General features: G+C 46.5%; 2 protein-coding genes across 2 annotated transcripts; both read left to right on the forward strand.

Annotated features, from left to right (window-relative positions):
- The first annotated feature begins 1,442 nt into the window (after positions 1–1,442).
- On the forward strand, positions 1,443–14,365 carry LOC123171365 (dolabradiene monooxygenase). Its single transcript, XM_044588895.1, has 6 exons — positions 1,443–2,001; positions 4,835–5,446; positions 6,939–6,957; positions 10,950–11,280; positions 13,288–13,800; positions 13,907–14,365. Exons 1-6 carry the CDS (start codon positions 1,506–1,508, stop codon positions 14,363–14,365), a joined length of 2,430 nt encoding a protein of 809 aa, XP_044444830.1. The 5' UTR covers positions 1,443–1,505.
- A 1,700-nt stretch (positions 14,366–16,065) lies between these two features.
- On the forward strand, positions 16,066–16,827 carry LOC123167798 (uncharacterized). The gene has a single exon (XM_044585661.1). The coding sequence runs from the start codon at positions 16,169–16,171 to the stop codon at positions 16,676–16,678; it is 510 nt and encodes a 169-aa protein (XP_044441596.1). The 5' UTR covers positions 16,066–16,168; the 3' UTR covers positions 16,679–16,827.
- Positions 16,828–18,230: the final 1,403 nt, after the last annotated feature.

Raw genomic sequence — 18,230 nt, forward strand, 5'->3', positions numbered from 1 at the left:
ACAAATCCGTTAGATTTCTCAATATGGTACCTAGCGTAGCTGGAAGTCACGTACCGGAGGTCGCATGTGGAATTTACCCAGGTTCGGGCCTCCATGGTGGAGGAAACCCATGTCTTGTTTGTGTTTGTTATTGATGGTGGGTATACCTTGAGAGAGGGATTAAAGAAATGTATGAGTCTATGGAGAATTGTTGCACGGGAGAGTAGATAGATATGAGAGCTCCCCAGTCTGCCGTTATATACACGATGGAGGCTGGGGTTTTACAAGGGACACGTGATCTAGCTGGTCGTCATCATCAACTTGGGGATCAAGAAGGTCCAAGGACACCGCTCCCTTCCTCCGGACTCCTCCCTGCTGCTAGATATGTGGTGGGCCTCATGGGCCAATAGACGAGCCCCTGATTGGGCTCGGCTGTTTAATGCCAGCCGGCATAGGTACAAACATGTGGCAGTCAGTGCACTGGAGTAGGTGACAGTGTCATACACCGGGGTGGCTCCGCTCACTATTTAGACGTTGCCAGTCGCCAGGCAAGAACCACACCACAACTTTGCTCTCTATCTCCTCCTTGCACCACACCAGCCATGGTTTTCGGCTCTAAACCATAGTGGGATGGCCTCTCCGGTATGTAAAAGAAGGAGCTCTCCGGCATTGCAGCCGGCTGGTTGGCCCGGCGAGCTAGCCGGATATAGGCTAGCTTGCCGGCAAGTTCTTCGGAGCCGGCACCACCACCATTGTCATGCCATCTGCACCCGTCCAGGCTGGCCAACAACGTCTTCCAGCAAATCCGCCCCAAGTGATGGTCGCTGGAGACATAAGCCATGTTTGCGAAGGTTGACGCGGTGGTGGTGGAATTTGACTGGGGCACCGAGGACGACGTCGCCAACTCCGCGTCGGCTACGCCCGCAACTGTTGCGAACATGGAGAAAAAGTAGACCATGAAAGGCTGCCGCGGCTTGTGTCCCAAGAAGGCCACTGCCTATGCCTTGCCGGCCTACACAACTGGAGACTCGCTCGCTTCACGGGGCGTAGGCCACAGTGACCATCTTCCCCCGCTCTCAAAACCAACCATGATTCGTGCTTCACGAAGGCGGAGGCTGCTCTCATCCTCTCGATGAAGCATATCCCTCCGAGGCTCAGGGCGGTCCGCTGAGCTTGCTGCTGGACACAGGAAGACATGTTGTGGGAATCGGGATCCGCCACGGCCGGTGATAGACTAGGTTAGAATAGCATAGCCTAGTCCACTATGGTTTAGTTGAAATATATCCGAAATATAAATGTTTTTTGCATGAATTTTGTTCGATTTGTTGACATATGTATTAGTGTCCATGGACTAGTACTCACGGTCTACGGATAGATGTGGTGTCTGGTTTGAAGGTCTGCATTAAAGATGCCCTAACTCTTACAGTTTAGAGGGAACAACATCTCTCTCCGAGACAAAGAAACATAGCTTTCCTCCTCTGCATCCACACAACGCACTCACGCAGTCACGGCCTAACACAATCGCCATGGCGCCAAGCAGCACCAACCGCGGCCGCCGCCGCGTGGTCCTCCTACCGCTGCCCTACCAAGGCCACATCAACCCCATGCTTCGCCTCGCCGCCGCGCTGCACTCCCGTGGCCTCGCGGTCACCATCCTCCACCCAGAGACCCGCGCGCCGGACCGCCGGAAGCTCCCGGCGGACTACCGCCTGGTCACCATCCCGGACAACATACCGCCGGAGCTCACCGCGTCCGGGGACGTCGCGTCGTTCGTCTTCACGCTGAATAAGAACTGCGCAGAGCCGTTCCGGGACTACCTGGCCGGCGCCCTCAGGGAGGAGGAGAAGGGGGAGGACGGCCGCGTCGCCTTCGTGGTGGCCGATGTCGACTGGTTCGCGCCGCTCTCCGTGGCCAGGGAGCTGGGCGTGGCCGCTCTGGGCCTCATGACCAGCAGCGCCGCCAGGTTCCTGGTGTACTTGGCGTACCCAAGCCTGTGCCGCAAGGGCTATTTGCCCGTCCAAGGTAATACCAAATCGCCATTGCTGTGTTCTTTGTTTGGAGTTTAGAGGGATAGCTCTTTTTCAGTTCGTCCAACGAAAGATATTTATATTCGGTGGATATCCGCAATGATGTCTGTTTTCAATCGAACATTATATCACATCATAGCTAGGTTCGTTCTCGTAAACAACAGCGTAACTAGCGTTGCTAGATCCGGATTATCGGTAACACAACAGCGTTGCTAGTAACTTGCATTTTTAAAGTACAACCTGACGTGTCCCGCCAAAAAATAATACGGCATGAACATGACATGCATATACAAAACTCGGGAAATGGTGGTCAAAGATAAGGTTGTTAGTGTGACCCCCAAACTTCACCTAATCACCCACTCTATCAGTCCATCTCCGTTCTCACGTGGGTGTGTGGGTGGTACGATCCTCGAATAAGAGAAACAAAGATATAAAATGAAGCAGGTACATTCACAAAAAAAAAATTGAAATAGGTAACACACGATCTACGATCTAGGAGCTGGCAGTCCACCAACTCCGCGAATTTCTAAGATCTGCGGAGCACAAGGACTCCCGCAATTAATCGATATTGTTGATTAATTTTTTTAGCCAATGCCCTAAAAAAGAAGTTCATAAATTATGAAAATGGTTATCCTCATCTATGGTCTACGAACAACCAATGTATCTGATAAAACCGGAAGTTACAAGAAATGAGCGTAGCTCGTTTTTTTATTTTGCAAGGGGAGTGGTTGTACAACCCAGCCGTTGGTTCAAGTCCTCGCGATTGCCAATTTGGATTCATATTCTTCAAACAAAAATTGTTGTAGGCTAACTTTACTGCATCCAGAGCGCAAATTTTGGTTCATAATTTGACAAAAATGAAATAAATGTTGGCCCCTGCCCCTACTGCATTTCAAAGTCCAGAAAACAAACACTATAATTTTCTTTTTGCACTAAGAGACTTTTTAAAACATGGTTAATATTTTTTTGGATTTGTATGACCAAATTCATGTACTACTAGAAGGATTGGACGCGCTTTGCTGCGTCGTTGGGGTTGTTTGTATTTCATAATTTTTTTACTCTCTCTGTTTCAAATTATAAGTTCTATTGGTTTTCTGAAAAGTCAAACATCTTTAAGTTGGACCAAATTTGTAGAGAAATATATCAATACCCATAATATCAAATAGGTGTCACTAGGTTCATCATGAAATGAATTTTTATATTTTATTTGTTTATTATTGTCGATGTCAATATTTTTGGTTCTAGACTTTGTGAAATTAAAAGAAATTTGACTTTTCAAAATACACCTTAAATATTGGAACTGAGGGAATATTTGGTTTGGCGAGAGGGCAAGATGATGGAATATGTTTTATTTTTATTTATAATGCGTTGTTTTGGTGGGCCTTTCACGGAGTGGGGAATTTTTTTGCATCGATGATTCCATCTACTATATTAGTGCTATAGGATCATATGTTGTCGCTTCTTTTACTAGGTGGTGAGAGGGCACGGGATTCATATGTTTTTATAGCCCGGTTGCTGCCGATTGATTTCATAAATCATTGACCCAGTTAAAATGCGAACATAATCCAAAATTGTATACCTCAATCGAGTGAGAGAGCTCCATAATCAGGGAGCTTAGTGAATTAAAATAATTGAATGAGAGAGATCTTTTAGAAATTGTTGATCCAGTTAAAATCGGATGACCCAATTTTAGATTGAAGACCTCTATTGTTTGTGAGGCCTTAAAAATTAGGGAGCATAGCATAGTAACTAGTGCACGCTTTGCTGCGCCATTGGTGTTGTTGGGTTTCTTAAAAAATTACTCACTCATTTTCAAAATATAAGGTGTATGAAAAGTCAAACCTTTTAAATTTGATCAAATTTGTAGAGAAATATATCAAAATCTATAATATAAAATCAGTATGTTATAGATTCATTATGAAATGAATTTCCATACTTTATTTATTTGATATTATGGATGCCGATATTTTCTGCTATGAATTTGGTCAAAGTTATAGAAATTTGACTTTTCAAAGAACTAATACTCCTTATATTTTGGAACTGATGGAATATTTAGTTTGGCGGGTAGGGGAGATGATGGAGTGTGTTCTATTTTTATTTATAATGTGGTGATTTGGTGGGCCTTTCGAGGTGTGATTTTGTGTTATCCACAAGCAACCTATACTATATTGGTGCTACAATACCACATGGTGGCACTTCTTTTTTCTAGGTGGTGGTGGTGGTGGGGGGGGGGGTGATATGTTTTTATACGCCAGTTGTTGTTGATTGATTTGTAAAATCGTTGGTCCGGTCAAAATTGTAAATCAAATCCAAAATTAAATACCTCAGTTGAGTGAAAAGGAGCTACAAATTATGGAATATAGTCAATTAGAATAATTGAATGCAGTGCTCCTTGAGAAATTGTTGACCTAGTCAAAATCGAGTGACTCAATCTAAATTGAAGACCTCAATTAATTGTGATGCCTTGAACAATTAGGAAGCATAGTGTATAGTAAAAAAAAATGAATGAGAGAGCTTTGAGAAATTGTTGACCCGCTCAAAATCGGATGATCCAATTATAATTAGAGACCTCAACTGAATGTAGGCTCTCTAAAATTAGGGAGCATATATAGAGGATATAGTAGTAGCTAGGCAGTACAGTACTCATTACACATGCGTGATCGAGAACAGCCATATTGCGTATTCAAACGGGTCTGTGCTGTTGAAAACTAAATAACACTTTTGCAGTCACACATCGGCAACCACTCGGTTTGCTACTTAATTGTTTTCTTTTCCTTATTTGATTACTTGGAGCCGATATTGAATGATCGTGTTCATCTGTCCATCAGAGTCAAATTTCAACACTGCGGTCGAGGAGCTTCCCCCCTTCGTTGTGCAAGACTTGCATCGTGTGATGGACATGACTCGACACCTCGCGTACGCAGATCTCCTCGCCCATATCGTCGCCGGCGTGCGGCAATCCTCCGGCCTAATAATCAACACGTCCCAAGACATTGAGGGCATGGAGTTCGAGAGAATCCGCAGCGAGATTGCCCTCCCGGTGTTCGCCGTCGGCCCTCTGCATATGATGACGTCGTCTTCATCAGTCGAGAGCAGCCTACTGACAGAAGATCGCAGCTGTTTGGATTGGCTAGACACACAACGGCCAAACTCTGTGCTCTATGTAAGCTTTGGGAGCCTGGTGGGCATCGACACAAACGAGTTCTTGGAGATTGCCTGGGGCCTGGCCGACAGCCAGCGCCCGTTTGTGTGGGTGGTCCGGCCGAGGCTGGTGCACGATTGCGAGTCCAGTGTGCTCCCCGGCGAGCTGCAGCAGAAGATGGGCAACAGAGGTAGGATAGTGAGCTGGGCTCCGCAGCAGGAGGTGCTGAGGCATCCGTCTGTGGCTGCGTTCCTCACGCACTGCGGATGGAACTCCACAACAGAGAGCATATCGGAAGGCGTGCCGATGATATGCAGACCATTGTCCGGCGACCAGATGGGCACTGCCAGGTATGTGTGTGATGTGTGGAAGGTGGGGGTTAGGGTGGAGGTGGAGGACCAGTTGAAGAGAGAGGAAGTCCAGACGGCCATCACAAGACTCATGGATGGAAAGGATGGTGAAATGGTAAGAGAAAGAATGAGAAATCTGAGGCATGCAGTGGTGAAGTGCACTAGCGAAGGTGGGACATCTGATGTTGCTTTGCAACGTTTAGTGGATTCCAATATTTAAGTACACAACTGTTTAGGCTATGAATTGTCTATTTTTTCGTACGAGTTTCTAATTCCCTTAAAATATTGATCATTAAAGATATTGCTTTTTTCTTTGACCAGCTATTTTTTCCATCAAATAGTGAGATCAATTTATGATATTCACCTCATTCTTTTATTCTAGAAAATGCGAAAGCCTTGTGCTTCGATCTGTCAATAGAAAGAAAAGTTTGTGCAACTGATGGTTGCAAGAAAGATTTTTAAGGCGTCCACAAATTATTATGTCCTACGGAGACAGATTCTGATCAGATCAACGATAGATCAGTGGACGAAATACGCATAGATTAATGGGATTATGGGGCGATTGGGTCACATGGGGCTATCCAAATAAACTAGTTTTCATAACTACTATAATACAGGTATAATGAAAGGGTATCTTCTAATCTCACTGCTGTTAGCATCGAAAGTTATGATCTTTTTTCTAATTGGGTATCTACCGAAGTAAACCTCATTACATTATACTCCATTATGCCCGCAACAATGCTGGATGTACTATGCACTCGACAAGTGGCTAGGAAATGCCACACTCCTGGAACAATATCAAGCTCTATATAATATTGTTCGTCATAAGGGTGATACTATCGCCACGGTTCTGGAATCCTTTCCTCTGAATGTGACGTTCAGACGAGATTTAATAGGCCTCAGACTTACATCGCGGAATGATTTGATAAATCGTCTCGCCATGGTACATTTATCACATGGAGTCGATCAATTTTGGTGGAATCTAAATGCGAGTGGTAAATTCTCGGTAGATTCAATGTATAGAGCGTTGATCTAATCTGATGTGGCAGTTTATAATAAGAAGAAGATCTGGAAGATGAAGATACCGCTTAAGAATAAAATCTTTGCATGGTATCTTCGTCGAGGAGTCATTCTTACCAAAGATAGCCTTATTAAGAGAAATTGGCATGGAAATATGCAATGTGTTTTTTATCATCATGACGAAACAATAAAACACTTGTTCTTTCGGTGCAAATTAGCTTGGTCTATATGGTCAATCATCCAAATAGCTTCTGGCTTGTATCCTCCACGTAGTGCTGCTAATATTTTTCGCAACTGGTAACATGGGATTTATCACAAGTTTAGAATTCTTATCAGGGTGGGAGCACTTGCCATTATTTGGTCGCTTTGGCTATGTAGGAATGATAAGATTTTCAACATGAAAGTACTTCTCTTATGCAGGTTACCTACAGGTGTATCGGTACACTTCGTTTATAGTCATCTCTACAACGTGTGGACAATCAAGACCTGTTTACAGAGTGTGTGCACGCTTGGAGCACACGGCAAGGGATACTTTTACTAAACATGGATGGCAACATGATCTTAGAATTGGCCATCCTACAGTTTAGGCGGCATACATACTCGATTTCTTGTACTTCGCCTTTATTTTTTATTTTTTAGATTCGTCTTGGTATGGCCGTGTGCATCTCAGTTCTGCAGAGGACTGGTGTAATGCTTAAACCTTCAAGTAATAAAGTGCCCTTTATCGAAAAAAATGCACTGGATATATCGTGCATGCATCACCTGTCCAACTTTTTGGAGACTTGTGCAACATTCTTCTCCCTCTGGATGGGAATATGAGTCTTGCATGGAAATTTAGGTCGTCGGATTAACTAGGCAAACATGTATAAGGTGACACAAAATATATATGTTTAGAAACTTCATTCGATGACTAATCTCAAAATAAATATTTTGTGACCTCACATTTTTGCTAATCAAACCAAAGAACTATGTGTGCCTGACTCATATTCCCATCTGGAGGGATTATGTATTCATTGCATATATCTCCTTGTATTTCTATTACATCACATAACCCCGACAACTTTTTTCACAAATTATGTGCGAGATTCAAGACACACTATGTTCCACCCATAGTGCCAGGCTTTGCTCCGCTCACCCCATGCATTAATATCTGATTTCCATGTTTGAATTCTTTTTATTTTTAAACCAAAAGTCTAATTTATAATTAGTTTGCATATTTCCGTTCTTGGTGGCATTGACTTTGAAATAGGACCTGTCTTGAATATATTCCTATAAGTTTTGAAATTTGAATTATGAAACACAATGATACACGGTGACCCAAAATGAAACTAGGCATAAACTATTTTTCTTACAAAAATTTACATATATAACCATATGAAACAACCTAAAGTACACCGACACATGATGAAAACAATACGATTCACTCTGGATTTTGAGGGACCGCCATAAAATTGAGAATTTTTTTGCAAAAAATCTATGCATATTGGTACAGAATGTAACCGTGTGATGCACTAAAAAATAGTTTTTGTTGACACCCTATGAAACATTAAGATACACAGTTTTTATCATTTTCATAGTTTTAAAAGAGCTTCATATTATTACTATTATTGAGGGGAAGAGTTTCATATTATTGATCAGGTTTTAAAGTTGAAATCATATTTTGTTAGAACAAATATTCAATACCGATTGGCCTTATTTTCAAAATCTCGTCACAACAAACATCATTGCCCAAATAAAGATATTATATATCAGTTTATAAACTATTTAGAGTGGTATCGGGGAGAGGGAATCTCACAAAATATGGCATCATGGCATAAAGTGTACATCGACCTATTCATCGAAAATCTGACATAACATGTCGAGTAGCCGAGCTATAGTAAAAATGGCTGGGCGGGCCAGGCTAGAGGAGAGCCAAAATTTGTTTCACTCATGGCCTGTATTGCTACAACAAACTGGACATGCCACGAGACTGTCATGCTCCAACGATGCTCCGTCACTGAACATGGCACATAATTGCATAAAGTGTATACATATTTGACAGTATAAGGATGATGGAAGTGACATGAAGCACAAAGTAACACATATTTTCCAAAAATAAAAGCATCAACGGGTAAGCCATGCACGGTATCTCCTACGTAGGTGTATCATTGCTCGAACCGCGATCATTAGCAAGCAGTGAACTTCACCTTCGATGGCACCATCGGTGCTAGCTTCGCCAACACAACACCTATTGCTTGTTCCCGCATTGCAGCGTCGCCTTCGGCCATGAGAACGGGTTTGCTGCCATCGACATGTGTATATGCCCAGCGTTTTCAGCCGAGGCGACGTTCGTAGAAGGAACGTGCCAAGTTCTACCAGCTCGGGCTCGCCGCTGAACCCTCATACCGTATGCAACATGTTGGCTAAGCAACCTTCGGGCCATGTGATCTTTAGTTCCGTCGATGGCGGCAGTGCAGATTGCTCATCACCAAAGCCCTGCGTTGTTTAATAAAAGGAATATATTAATATGAGGGATATATCAAGAACCATCCGTGATATCAATCCTGCACTTTTTGATAAAGCGAATACATTAATACCAACAAAATACTATTACATCCGTCCTGCTTTATTAGTCCCCTTGTATTTAGGGTCATAGTTTGACCATGATTTTAACTAATAAAAACATAGATTATACATAGCAAAAATAATATCATCAGAAACTATGTCCAAATATGAATCTAATGGCATATTTTTTGTCGACATGCATTAACAATTTTGTTGGTTGTACATATGGTCAAAATTTTACACAAAATACAAAGGAGCCCAATAAACTATAACTGGGGTAGTATGAGTTAATCCGGAAGTCCCCAACCCTGCATGGCGGCATGTATGCAGGCAATGACGCTTGCTTTCTTGGTAACAAATTACTCCATATTTAAATAATTAGCTGCAAAGCTTCAACAAAGAGGATACCTCAAGCTCTAGGGTTTGGACAAAAGGTGCGGCCTGAAGGAGATAAGCCACTGAAACAATGTCGTGGCTCCAAGAATAATTGTGGAGGAAGAGCCTGAGGGTGCGCAGACGGGCGAATCTGCCGTGCCGCCGCCGCAGCTGATGAGTAGGCACGAGAGGCGAGGGGAACTGCAGGGATAGAGTCCTGAGCCTTGGGAGGCGAGGCGCGTCGCCGAGGCAGTCAAACGGGGAGTCGCTTCTGTATGAACTCGAGTCCACCTTCTGTATGAACTCGGCTTAATTAGCCCGCGATATATAGCGCCATGTTGCATGTAACCGGATCGTAAAACCCTAAAAATGACATGCCCCATCATGGGTCATGGTCCTTTACTCTCCGTGGGCCTGCTCTGTGCAATGGACTCTGAAGCTTGTGCTAGGCCTGCTCGATCCATACCTGTCGAGACATGGGGGTGGTTTTATAAAGATAAAAAAGATGCAAATTTGTCAACTAAGTAATCTGCAGCCGGCTCAAACAAACTGAATGCACACACAAATAATGCATCATTACGTATGCTTACATGGGACAAGTTTGCTTATTAGCCAGCTCTGAGTGTGGCAAATATGTAACATTATCATCATTGAAGTTGTTTTTGTTACGTGTACATATATAGAGCGTCACACTCCATCGTCACTATTCATAAGAATCCTCGTACTTCCAGGAACATGCTTTAGATGCGATGCAACCTAACCATAACCATAATTTATAACCCATTTCCTTTATCGTTTAAAAACAATTGTGAACCTAATCTGATGATGAATGCACAGTACTGGCGTCATGAAAGTTACCACTAAAGAAAAGCATCATATGCATGAAAGTTGACATTGCTATGTGTTACTCCATCCGTCTTACTTTACTCTGCGTATAAAACTTGTTCGAAGTTAAATTAGGTAAAGTATGACCAAATTTATCTTTGAAATATCGACATTATTATATAGTATGAAGATTAATTTTGTGATGCATCTAATGATATAATTGATATTTTTCTTATATATTTGGTCAAACTTTGCGAAGTTTGACTTTAGGCTGATTTTATATCCAGACTAAAAAAAACAGAGGAAGTACATCATTTTAGCTGCCCAACATGTACTCTCGTTTAGTAAAAAGTGCTATTAATAAATAAAAAGTTACATCTCTATTGCTTGGGCTATGGATCTGGTACGACCGCGCGCCGCCGTCTTGTAAGTCTGGACCTTCTGTTAGTTGATGCCTTGTGTAGTATGATCACGGGCGCTCGCGAGGCGGCGGATTTTTTATCCGCCGGCCGATGCGTAGCAGCCCCATCAAAATATTGTTTACTTGTTGTCATCCAATATATATACTAGGTGCATTGCGATTTGCATCTTGAATCTTGAGCACCTTCCAATGGAAACAACACCCATCCAGCTCGTGAGCTACACTTTCCTCTGCGTCCTTGTCGTCACCGTACTCCTCAAGCTCAGGTCAGCCTCTGGTAGCCGGCCGAACCTGCCTCCGGGCCCATGGGCGCTGCCGGTGGTCGGCCACATGCACTTCCTGCTCGGCGCCCTGCCGCACCAGGCCATGCGCAGTCTCTCCCGGCGGCACGGCCCCGTGATGCTCCTCCGCCTCGGCCACGTCCCGACGCTCGTGCTCTCCTCCGCGGAGGCGGCAAGGCAGCTGATGAAGGTCCACGACGCCGCCTTCGCGAACCGGCCCGTGTACACCACCGCGGACGTCTTCACCAACGGCGGCCAGAACATCTCCTTCGCGCGCCACGACACGAAAGACCGTCCGGAAGTTCTGCACCCACTAGTAGGAAAAGGGGCTTAGGTCACAGGACAGTTTTCACATTAGCCCCGGTTCAGTCATGAACCGGGACTAATGTGAGCATTGGTCCCGGTTCGTGCGGCCAAGGACCTGCCGGGTCTCGTGGGGCATTGGTCCCGGTTCGTCCGGACCCTTTGGTCCCGGTTGGTGCGACAAACCGGGACCAATGGGCCACGCTCCTGGCCCACCACCCTTTAGTCCCGGTTCCTAGCACAAACCGGGACTAAAGGCCTGGTCCTAGTTGCGGCCAGTGTTTAGTCCCACCTCGCCAACTGAAGGGCGCTCACATCAGTTTATAAGGCCGTCCCTATCTGCCTTGTTGAGCTTCTCTTAAAGTGAAAATAGATGCCCTTATACAGGAAATTTGACCTAAATTCATAGTAAATTTCATAAAAATTTATTATGAATTTAGGTTAAATTTTCTCTATAAGCGCATCTATGTTCATTTTTTTATATTTATAAAATAAATAAACCTTAATAAAAAAATAAAACTAAATAAACCTTAATAAAATAAAATAAAATAATCTATATTAACTATAATAAATAAACCTTAATAAATTAAGTAAAAATAGCAGCAGTAAAATAAATAAAAATAGCAGCAGTAAAATAAATAAAAATAAAATAATTAAAATAAAATACATAAGTAATTAGAAATAAAATAAATAAGTTTTTTGTTGTAAGTAGAAACAAAACAAAACAAATAAAGCAAAAGAGAAAAAAAACACGAGCCATCAACTCCATAACCGCCATATCTGGGATAGAGAAGGGCGATCCCTTGGAGTGGGATTCACATACAGTTGCCCGTAACATCTACAATTCGAGCCTAGCAGGTGGAACTCGGATCTGTCAACAGTGTCAAAGCGGCAAATAGCAGGCGGAGGAGAAGCCACCGATGTCATGTGTAGATCCCTTCTAGGTCTTGCGGATCGTGCTATTACAGCAATTTAGTTGGTTGATCCCAAAAAAAAAAGGAATTTGGTTGGTTTTCTTGAAGCCCTAGCTTGTTGTGCCGTCCTATTCTCTCAATGCAATTTAACAAATGCTACTACAGTACAGTAAAGGGCACAAAGAAAAAGCACGCAGTGAAGAAAAATACCTCCATATCAAAGCTGCTACTTATCTTGTTGGTTATCAGGATGTGGATATGTAGAATTTTCTCTAGCCACGGCAACAGAGATGCATTCATCGAGGGGGTTCACTACAGAACAAAATAAATGCTGACGTTAGTTGTTGAGGGTACGTTTGACATCCCTGAGAGACTAGATAATGAAAAGATGAATCGTCAAACCTGGATGAACAAAGACACTACCAAGTGGATGAATCTGATGGCCTGTCCTCCCTTGAAGATCATGCGTCCTCCCTTGAAGGCGCCACCAGGGCCATGGACGCCTCATACACCGCCGCCGACGTGTTGTAGTGATGAGGTATCGTGCAGGATCTGACACAGGATCACCTTCAGGCAAGATGAATAGGTCTTCAGGGGCACGACGGCCGGCCACAGCAGGCCCCTGCCATGGACGGCGCCGCCCGAGCCACAGCCGCTCGCCAGCTCGCCAGCATGTCTACTCCTCTCCATACGTATATAGTACGTAGCGTCGACCAAGCACGGAGATAAGAGAGAACACTTCTCTCTATTAATTAGCTAGCTAACACAATATATGAAACACCTAAATTAACCCCCCAAAACCCCTAAACCACCCCCTTTCAAAAAAAAAACAAAAACCTCAACTCCTGCCAGCTGCTGACGCGTGGATGCCTATTGGTCCCGGTTGGTGACACCAACCGGGACAAAAGGCCCTGCCTATTGGTCCCGGTTGGTGGCACCAACCGGGACCAAAGGCCCTCCTGCCTGGGCTCCCCGCACCGGCCACGTGGACGGCCTTTAGTCCCGGTTCGTGTAAGAACCGGGACTAAAGGGCTAGGGCATTAGTAACGACCCTTTAGTCCCGGTTCCAGAACGGGACTAAAGGCCCTTATGAACCGGGGTAAAAGCCCCTTTTCCTACTAGTGACCGTGGAGCTGCTCAGCCCGAGGCGCGTCCGCTCGTTCCGCCCTGTCCGGGAGGAGGAGGCGGCGAGGCTCGTGCGGTCCGTCGCTGACGCTGGCGCCCTCGTCGATGTCGGCGAGAGAGTGAAGGTCATGATGAACGACGTCATCATGAGGGTTTCCGTCGGCGACCGGTGCCAGCAGAGGGCGCTGTACCTCAAGGAGCTGGATAGGGCGATCGACCTCATGTCCGGGTTCAACTTGACCGACCTGTTCCCGACGTCGCGGCTGGCGCGGGTGCTCGGCAGCCGGTCCCTTAGGGCGACGTGGGAGGTGCACGGGAGGATCCAGTCCATCATGGACGCCATGGTCCATGAGCACAAGATGGCGATGGGGAGCGAGGAAGCCAGCGCCGGCCATGAGAGGGAGGACATCCTCACCACTCTGCTACGGTTCCAGAGAGACGGTGGGATGGGTGGCATCGCCCTCACAAACGAAAATGTCAGCGGCGTCTTGTTCGTAAGTCACCACTCACCAGTCACCACCAGTCAAGACCTCTAGCTACCATGCATCATCTCTTGCACCGCATCTGCAGAGTATAAACTGTTGCAGTTTTTATCATCAGGACGTTTTTTCCGCGGGGTCGGAAACCACGGCGACAACGACGATCTGGGCCATGTCAGAGCTTATCAGAAACCCACGGATAATGGCCATCGCGCAATCTGAAGTGCGGCGGGTGCTCCAAGGCAAAACCAAGGTGGCGGAGGCCGACATCGACGGCCGGCTCCACTACCTCCAGATGGTCATCAAGGAGACCTTCAGGTTGCACCCTCCGGTGCCGTTGCTCATCCCCAGGTTGTGCACGGAACAGCGCAAGATCATGGGCTTCGACGTGCCTCCGGGCACCACCGTGTTCGCGAACGTGTGGGCGATCGGTAGGGACGAGAAGAGCTGGACCGACGCCGAAGAGTTCAAGCCTGAGAGGTTTGAGAGCGAGATGGTAGACTATGGTGGGACGTCAAAAAATGTATTTTGCCAAGGTCAGAAAGAGGTCTTGGTACCCCACCTTCCTATTTTACGTTGAGTAAAGGATTTCACTCATGTCCTGAATTAGCATCCCCGCGTATGAAAATCACATATTCTCCTCCATGTACAGTGTTTGTTGCGCCAGACCCATACATCCCTACGTCCTGACAAGGTAATTCTCCTTGCACTACCACATCAACGTAACTGGTATGCAAAAAATTCAAATGCAAGTTTACGTTACTTCTACCAAACATGATCAAACCACCACTTCACCCATCTCTACAAAAAACAAACATGCTGGTATAACCTAACTTCACACATAACCTTTCCCTGCTTGTATCATCAAGACGAGTCTCAGACAGAAAAAGGATATTTGGACCGTGCTGCTTCTCAATTTCCAGAAGCGAACAAATTGCCGCCCTTGGCTGTTCTTCATGAATGTATGATACTCAAGGCTAGTCAGGAGTAGTTCTTCATGAATGTATCTTGCGGACGGTAGATGGTGGGCTACCATGTAACTTGTCCCACCAACGCAGATGGGTATCTTTACCCCTTCTTCTTTAATATATGATACGCCCACTCACGCATATCCGAGAGAAAAAAAAAACAAATTGCCGCCCTTGGCAGTTCCAACTCAGTTTAGCTTGGTAGATCTCTTATCCAACGATGTTGAAAGAAAGCAATCAGATGATCTACAATTACTTCCTTAGCCAGTGCATACACCTCATGAAGATGGTGTTCTTCATGATTTAGAACAACTTGCAATACCTCAACATGCCTAACGCATTCATTCAGGTTTTTTGCTCATTCTATAGGTAGGAGTACTTTCCAATATGTACACAGAGGTTTTATTGACCATACATCATGTGCTTTGCGTGTTCAATCTGCCCTACTGTCAGCTACTTTTGGTGTGTCCGCCTTACAACTAGAGATTTGGCATTCAAACCACGCTGAAAAAGAAATACTTACATGAGTGTCCGGCTCCTTTCTAGTCACCTGTAACTGTAATGGATCATACAAAGGAGAATCGTTTCACCGAATGGGTTATAATTCTGTCAAAAGCTTAAATACAAAGCTGCAGCCAAAGTGGAATTGTGGGATACTAAGCTAATGAATAATAATATTTTGTGAATAAACAGTCGCTTAACCAGTCCCGACCTAGCAACACCTACTTTTGATCCAAGTTTTGTATAGCTACCCGTCTTGGCCAACAATTGTTGGAGGATCAACAAGATGCATATAAAGATCCAGTTGGAAGATCAACAAGATCCATACAAAGATCCTGTGATTATGTGAATCGATTAACTTGATTAATCTCAACCTGACTACCAGCTGTTGATCTCATAACTGCCCCTCTTTGTTTCAACGCAACTACCCATCTTCTCGTCTGCCTAGCTAGCTAGCCAACAACCTAAGGTAAGGATTAACAAGATGCACATAAAGATCATAGATCCAAGCCTGTCATAGTTATTACTACCATGCATGAAAATTATGATATATCAACAAATGTAGCATGTCATTATGGAAAGAAAAATATTGTTCGTCGCACCTCAGGTGCAAGAATACGTACTGTTTATGGGGACTAAACTCTAAACACACACAGATTATCACTAGATATACCGTGCATGTCATGTTAATCAAACAGTCACAACTTCTGTCAGCATATGAGTTCTTGAGAAAGAAGGAAAGGTAAACCTAAATTCAACATCATTGTTTAAAGATCTTCATGGTGGAATCATAAGCTACTTAAGTAGCCTGATCGCTACTTGCTCATCCAACCTTACCCAAAACCGAAACACAGCAGCAAAAACCAAGACAGGGACGACCATACTCACCTCCAAAGTTAGCTGTGGTCTCCGGCATGGAGAAAACCGTAGCACTAGCTCTGCTGCTACTCTTCACTCTCCTGACCACGACCCATCGGTTCGCGGATGGCCAGGCCTACTGCCGGTCGCAGATCAGCCTCGCAAACGAGGCGTGCAGCCTGAGGACCTTCCCGGGGTCGAGGCCCCCCTACGTGCCCCGGCAGCTACTCAACGAAACCTCCACGTCGACGACACCCGGCAGCAAGGACTACGAGCTTCGGTCCCGGGACGACGACGACGACGGTGACGACGAAGAAGGGGGAGAACACGAGGGGCGGCACCGGCGTCGACAGCGGCACCGCCACAGCGCCGCCAACAGCGAGATGGACCCGCGTGACACGGCCTGCTGCCGGCGGCTGATGGCCATCGACAACTCGTGCATCTGCCAGGCGTCGGCGCGCCTCCCGGTGTTCATGACCGCGGTGTGGCACGTCATCAAGCTCACGCCGGTCGAGGGCTGCGAGGTCACCTTCGAGTGCCCTGGCGCCTTGTCACCGCTGGGCTGATCTCATTACATTGGTCAATTGATTGCGATTATGTCTACTACACCAAATCGAGATTGAATTCTACTGCTTGATCCATATTGTAATAAAGATAGATTAACAGAAGCTGTACTATCATTGAGAAGATATAAATTACTACATTCTGAACTGAAGTCGGATCCATCGACTACATTGTATTTTATTTTCTCACTGTAATCCGGAACTAGCGAGCGACCAATCACCTGAACTGAAGTCCAGTTTGTCATCCAAGGACGGCAAAGGCAGGTTGGCGAGATCAGCCGCGGCAATGAGATGGTTGCTGGCGAGATCCTCCGCCACGAATGGCTCGCCCATCTGCCGCTCATCCGCGTACGGGAGCGCCTCATGCGGCATGACCGCCGCCGGCAGTGGCGGCGACGCCGGCGATGTCAAAGAAGGCATGCACGGCGCCGCCTCCGCCCCCGCATCTTGCTTCAATCTCATCTCCGACTGATTCGATTCATCTGATACAAGATCGATCTTGTGGCCGTTGCGACTCAAGTCTGCCGGCGACGCCGTCACAATCGCAACGTGAACGTAGCCGCTTAAGGAGAAGCGCGTCACGAAGTCATCGTAGGCCGCTTTGGCCTCCGCCTCGGAAGGGAAGGTGCCGATCCATCGGCGGATGTTGAGGCGATGGCTCCGGAAGTCGGCCACCCACCGGCCGGGCTGTCTTTCATAGACGCCACGAAACTTTCTCGAGGGTGGTTTAGCCACTTTGGCGCCGCGCATCCTCGGCACCCGCCGCCGGCGGCCGCTCAAGTGTCTGGCTTGAAGAATGGTTAGGGTGTCGAAGGTGTAAACCGCAGTGATCTTATTTGCCATGCATCTCGCGGCTAGCCTCTCCTCCTCTTCTTCTCCCTCAGGCGTCGCCTCCTCGGCGGCGCACGGGGCCCCCCTCCTCCACCTTCCGGCCCCCTCTCCCTGCATGGCCGACGCCTCCTCAACGCCCGCAATGCGCCCCTCGTCCGCTGCCGTTCCCAGATCTGCGCCCTGCTTGGCGATGGATGGGCAGCCACCTGCTTGGACGCCCTCCTCTGCCCCCCGCGTGCTCTGGAGCCTTCAATGCCACCGCAGGGCATGGGGGTGCAGGCGGGGACGACCGCTAGGCCGCGCCGTCAATCAATGATCTGCGTTCCTCCTCGACCTGGCTCTGGCCCCGCCACCCGCATTGATGGCGAGGGCTGGACGATGGTGGGGAGGGGTAGGAGGCCTCCTTTCTACAAGCGTCCCCCACCGCGCTCCGCCCATTCCAAGCCCTCTCCTTTCAGCGAGCTTCTGCGCAAGAAGGCCTGGAGCAAGTGCTTCAAGTGTTTTGAGCCCAACCACAAGATTGCTACTTGCTCAAATCTTCCCAAGTGCCTCCTGTGTGGTCTCTCTGGTCACAAAGCTAGGCGGTGCTCGGCTCGAAATCCGGCGAGTCCCTGCCCCCCGACGCTGCAATCCCCGCCGCTCCCTCCTCCTCCACCAGGCACTCCACCACCCTGTGCTGTTCGTGCTCCCATGGATGCCCCGGCGGCTGACGTGGAGGTGAGGC

Source organism: Triticum aestivum, chromosome 7D (assembly GCF_018294505.1).
Source record: "Triticum aestivum cultivar Chinese Spring chromosome 7D, IWGSC CS RefSeq v2.1, whole genome shotgun sequence".
NCBI lineage: Eukaryota > Viridiplantae > Streptophyta > Magnoliopsida > Poales > Poaceae > Triticum > Triticum aestivum.

Excerpts from the sequence above, each read along its gene's own strand:
- LOC123167798 (XM_044585661.1), top strand. The coding sequence starts at position 16,169 with ATGGAGAAAACCGTAGCACTAGCTCTGCTGCTACTCTTCACTCTCCTG.
- LOC123171365 (XM_044588895.1), top strand. The coding sequence starts at position 1,506 with ATGGCGCCAAGCAGCACCAACCGCGGCCGCCGCCGCGTGGTCCTCCTA. Across the intron at positions 2,002-4,834 it reads GGGCTATTTGCCCGTCCAAG|AGTCAAATTTCAACACTGCG; the intron begins GTAATACCAAAT and ends TCTGTCCATCAG. Across the intron at positions 13,801-13,906 it reads ATGTCAGCGGCGTCTTGTTC|GACGTTTTTTCCGCGGGGTC; the intron begins GTAAGTCACCAC and ends TTTTATCATCAG.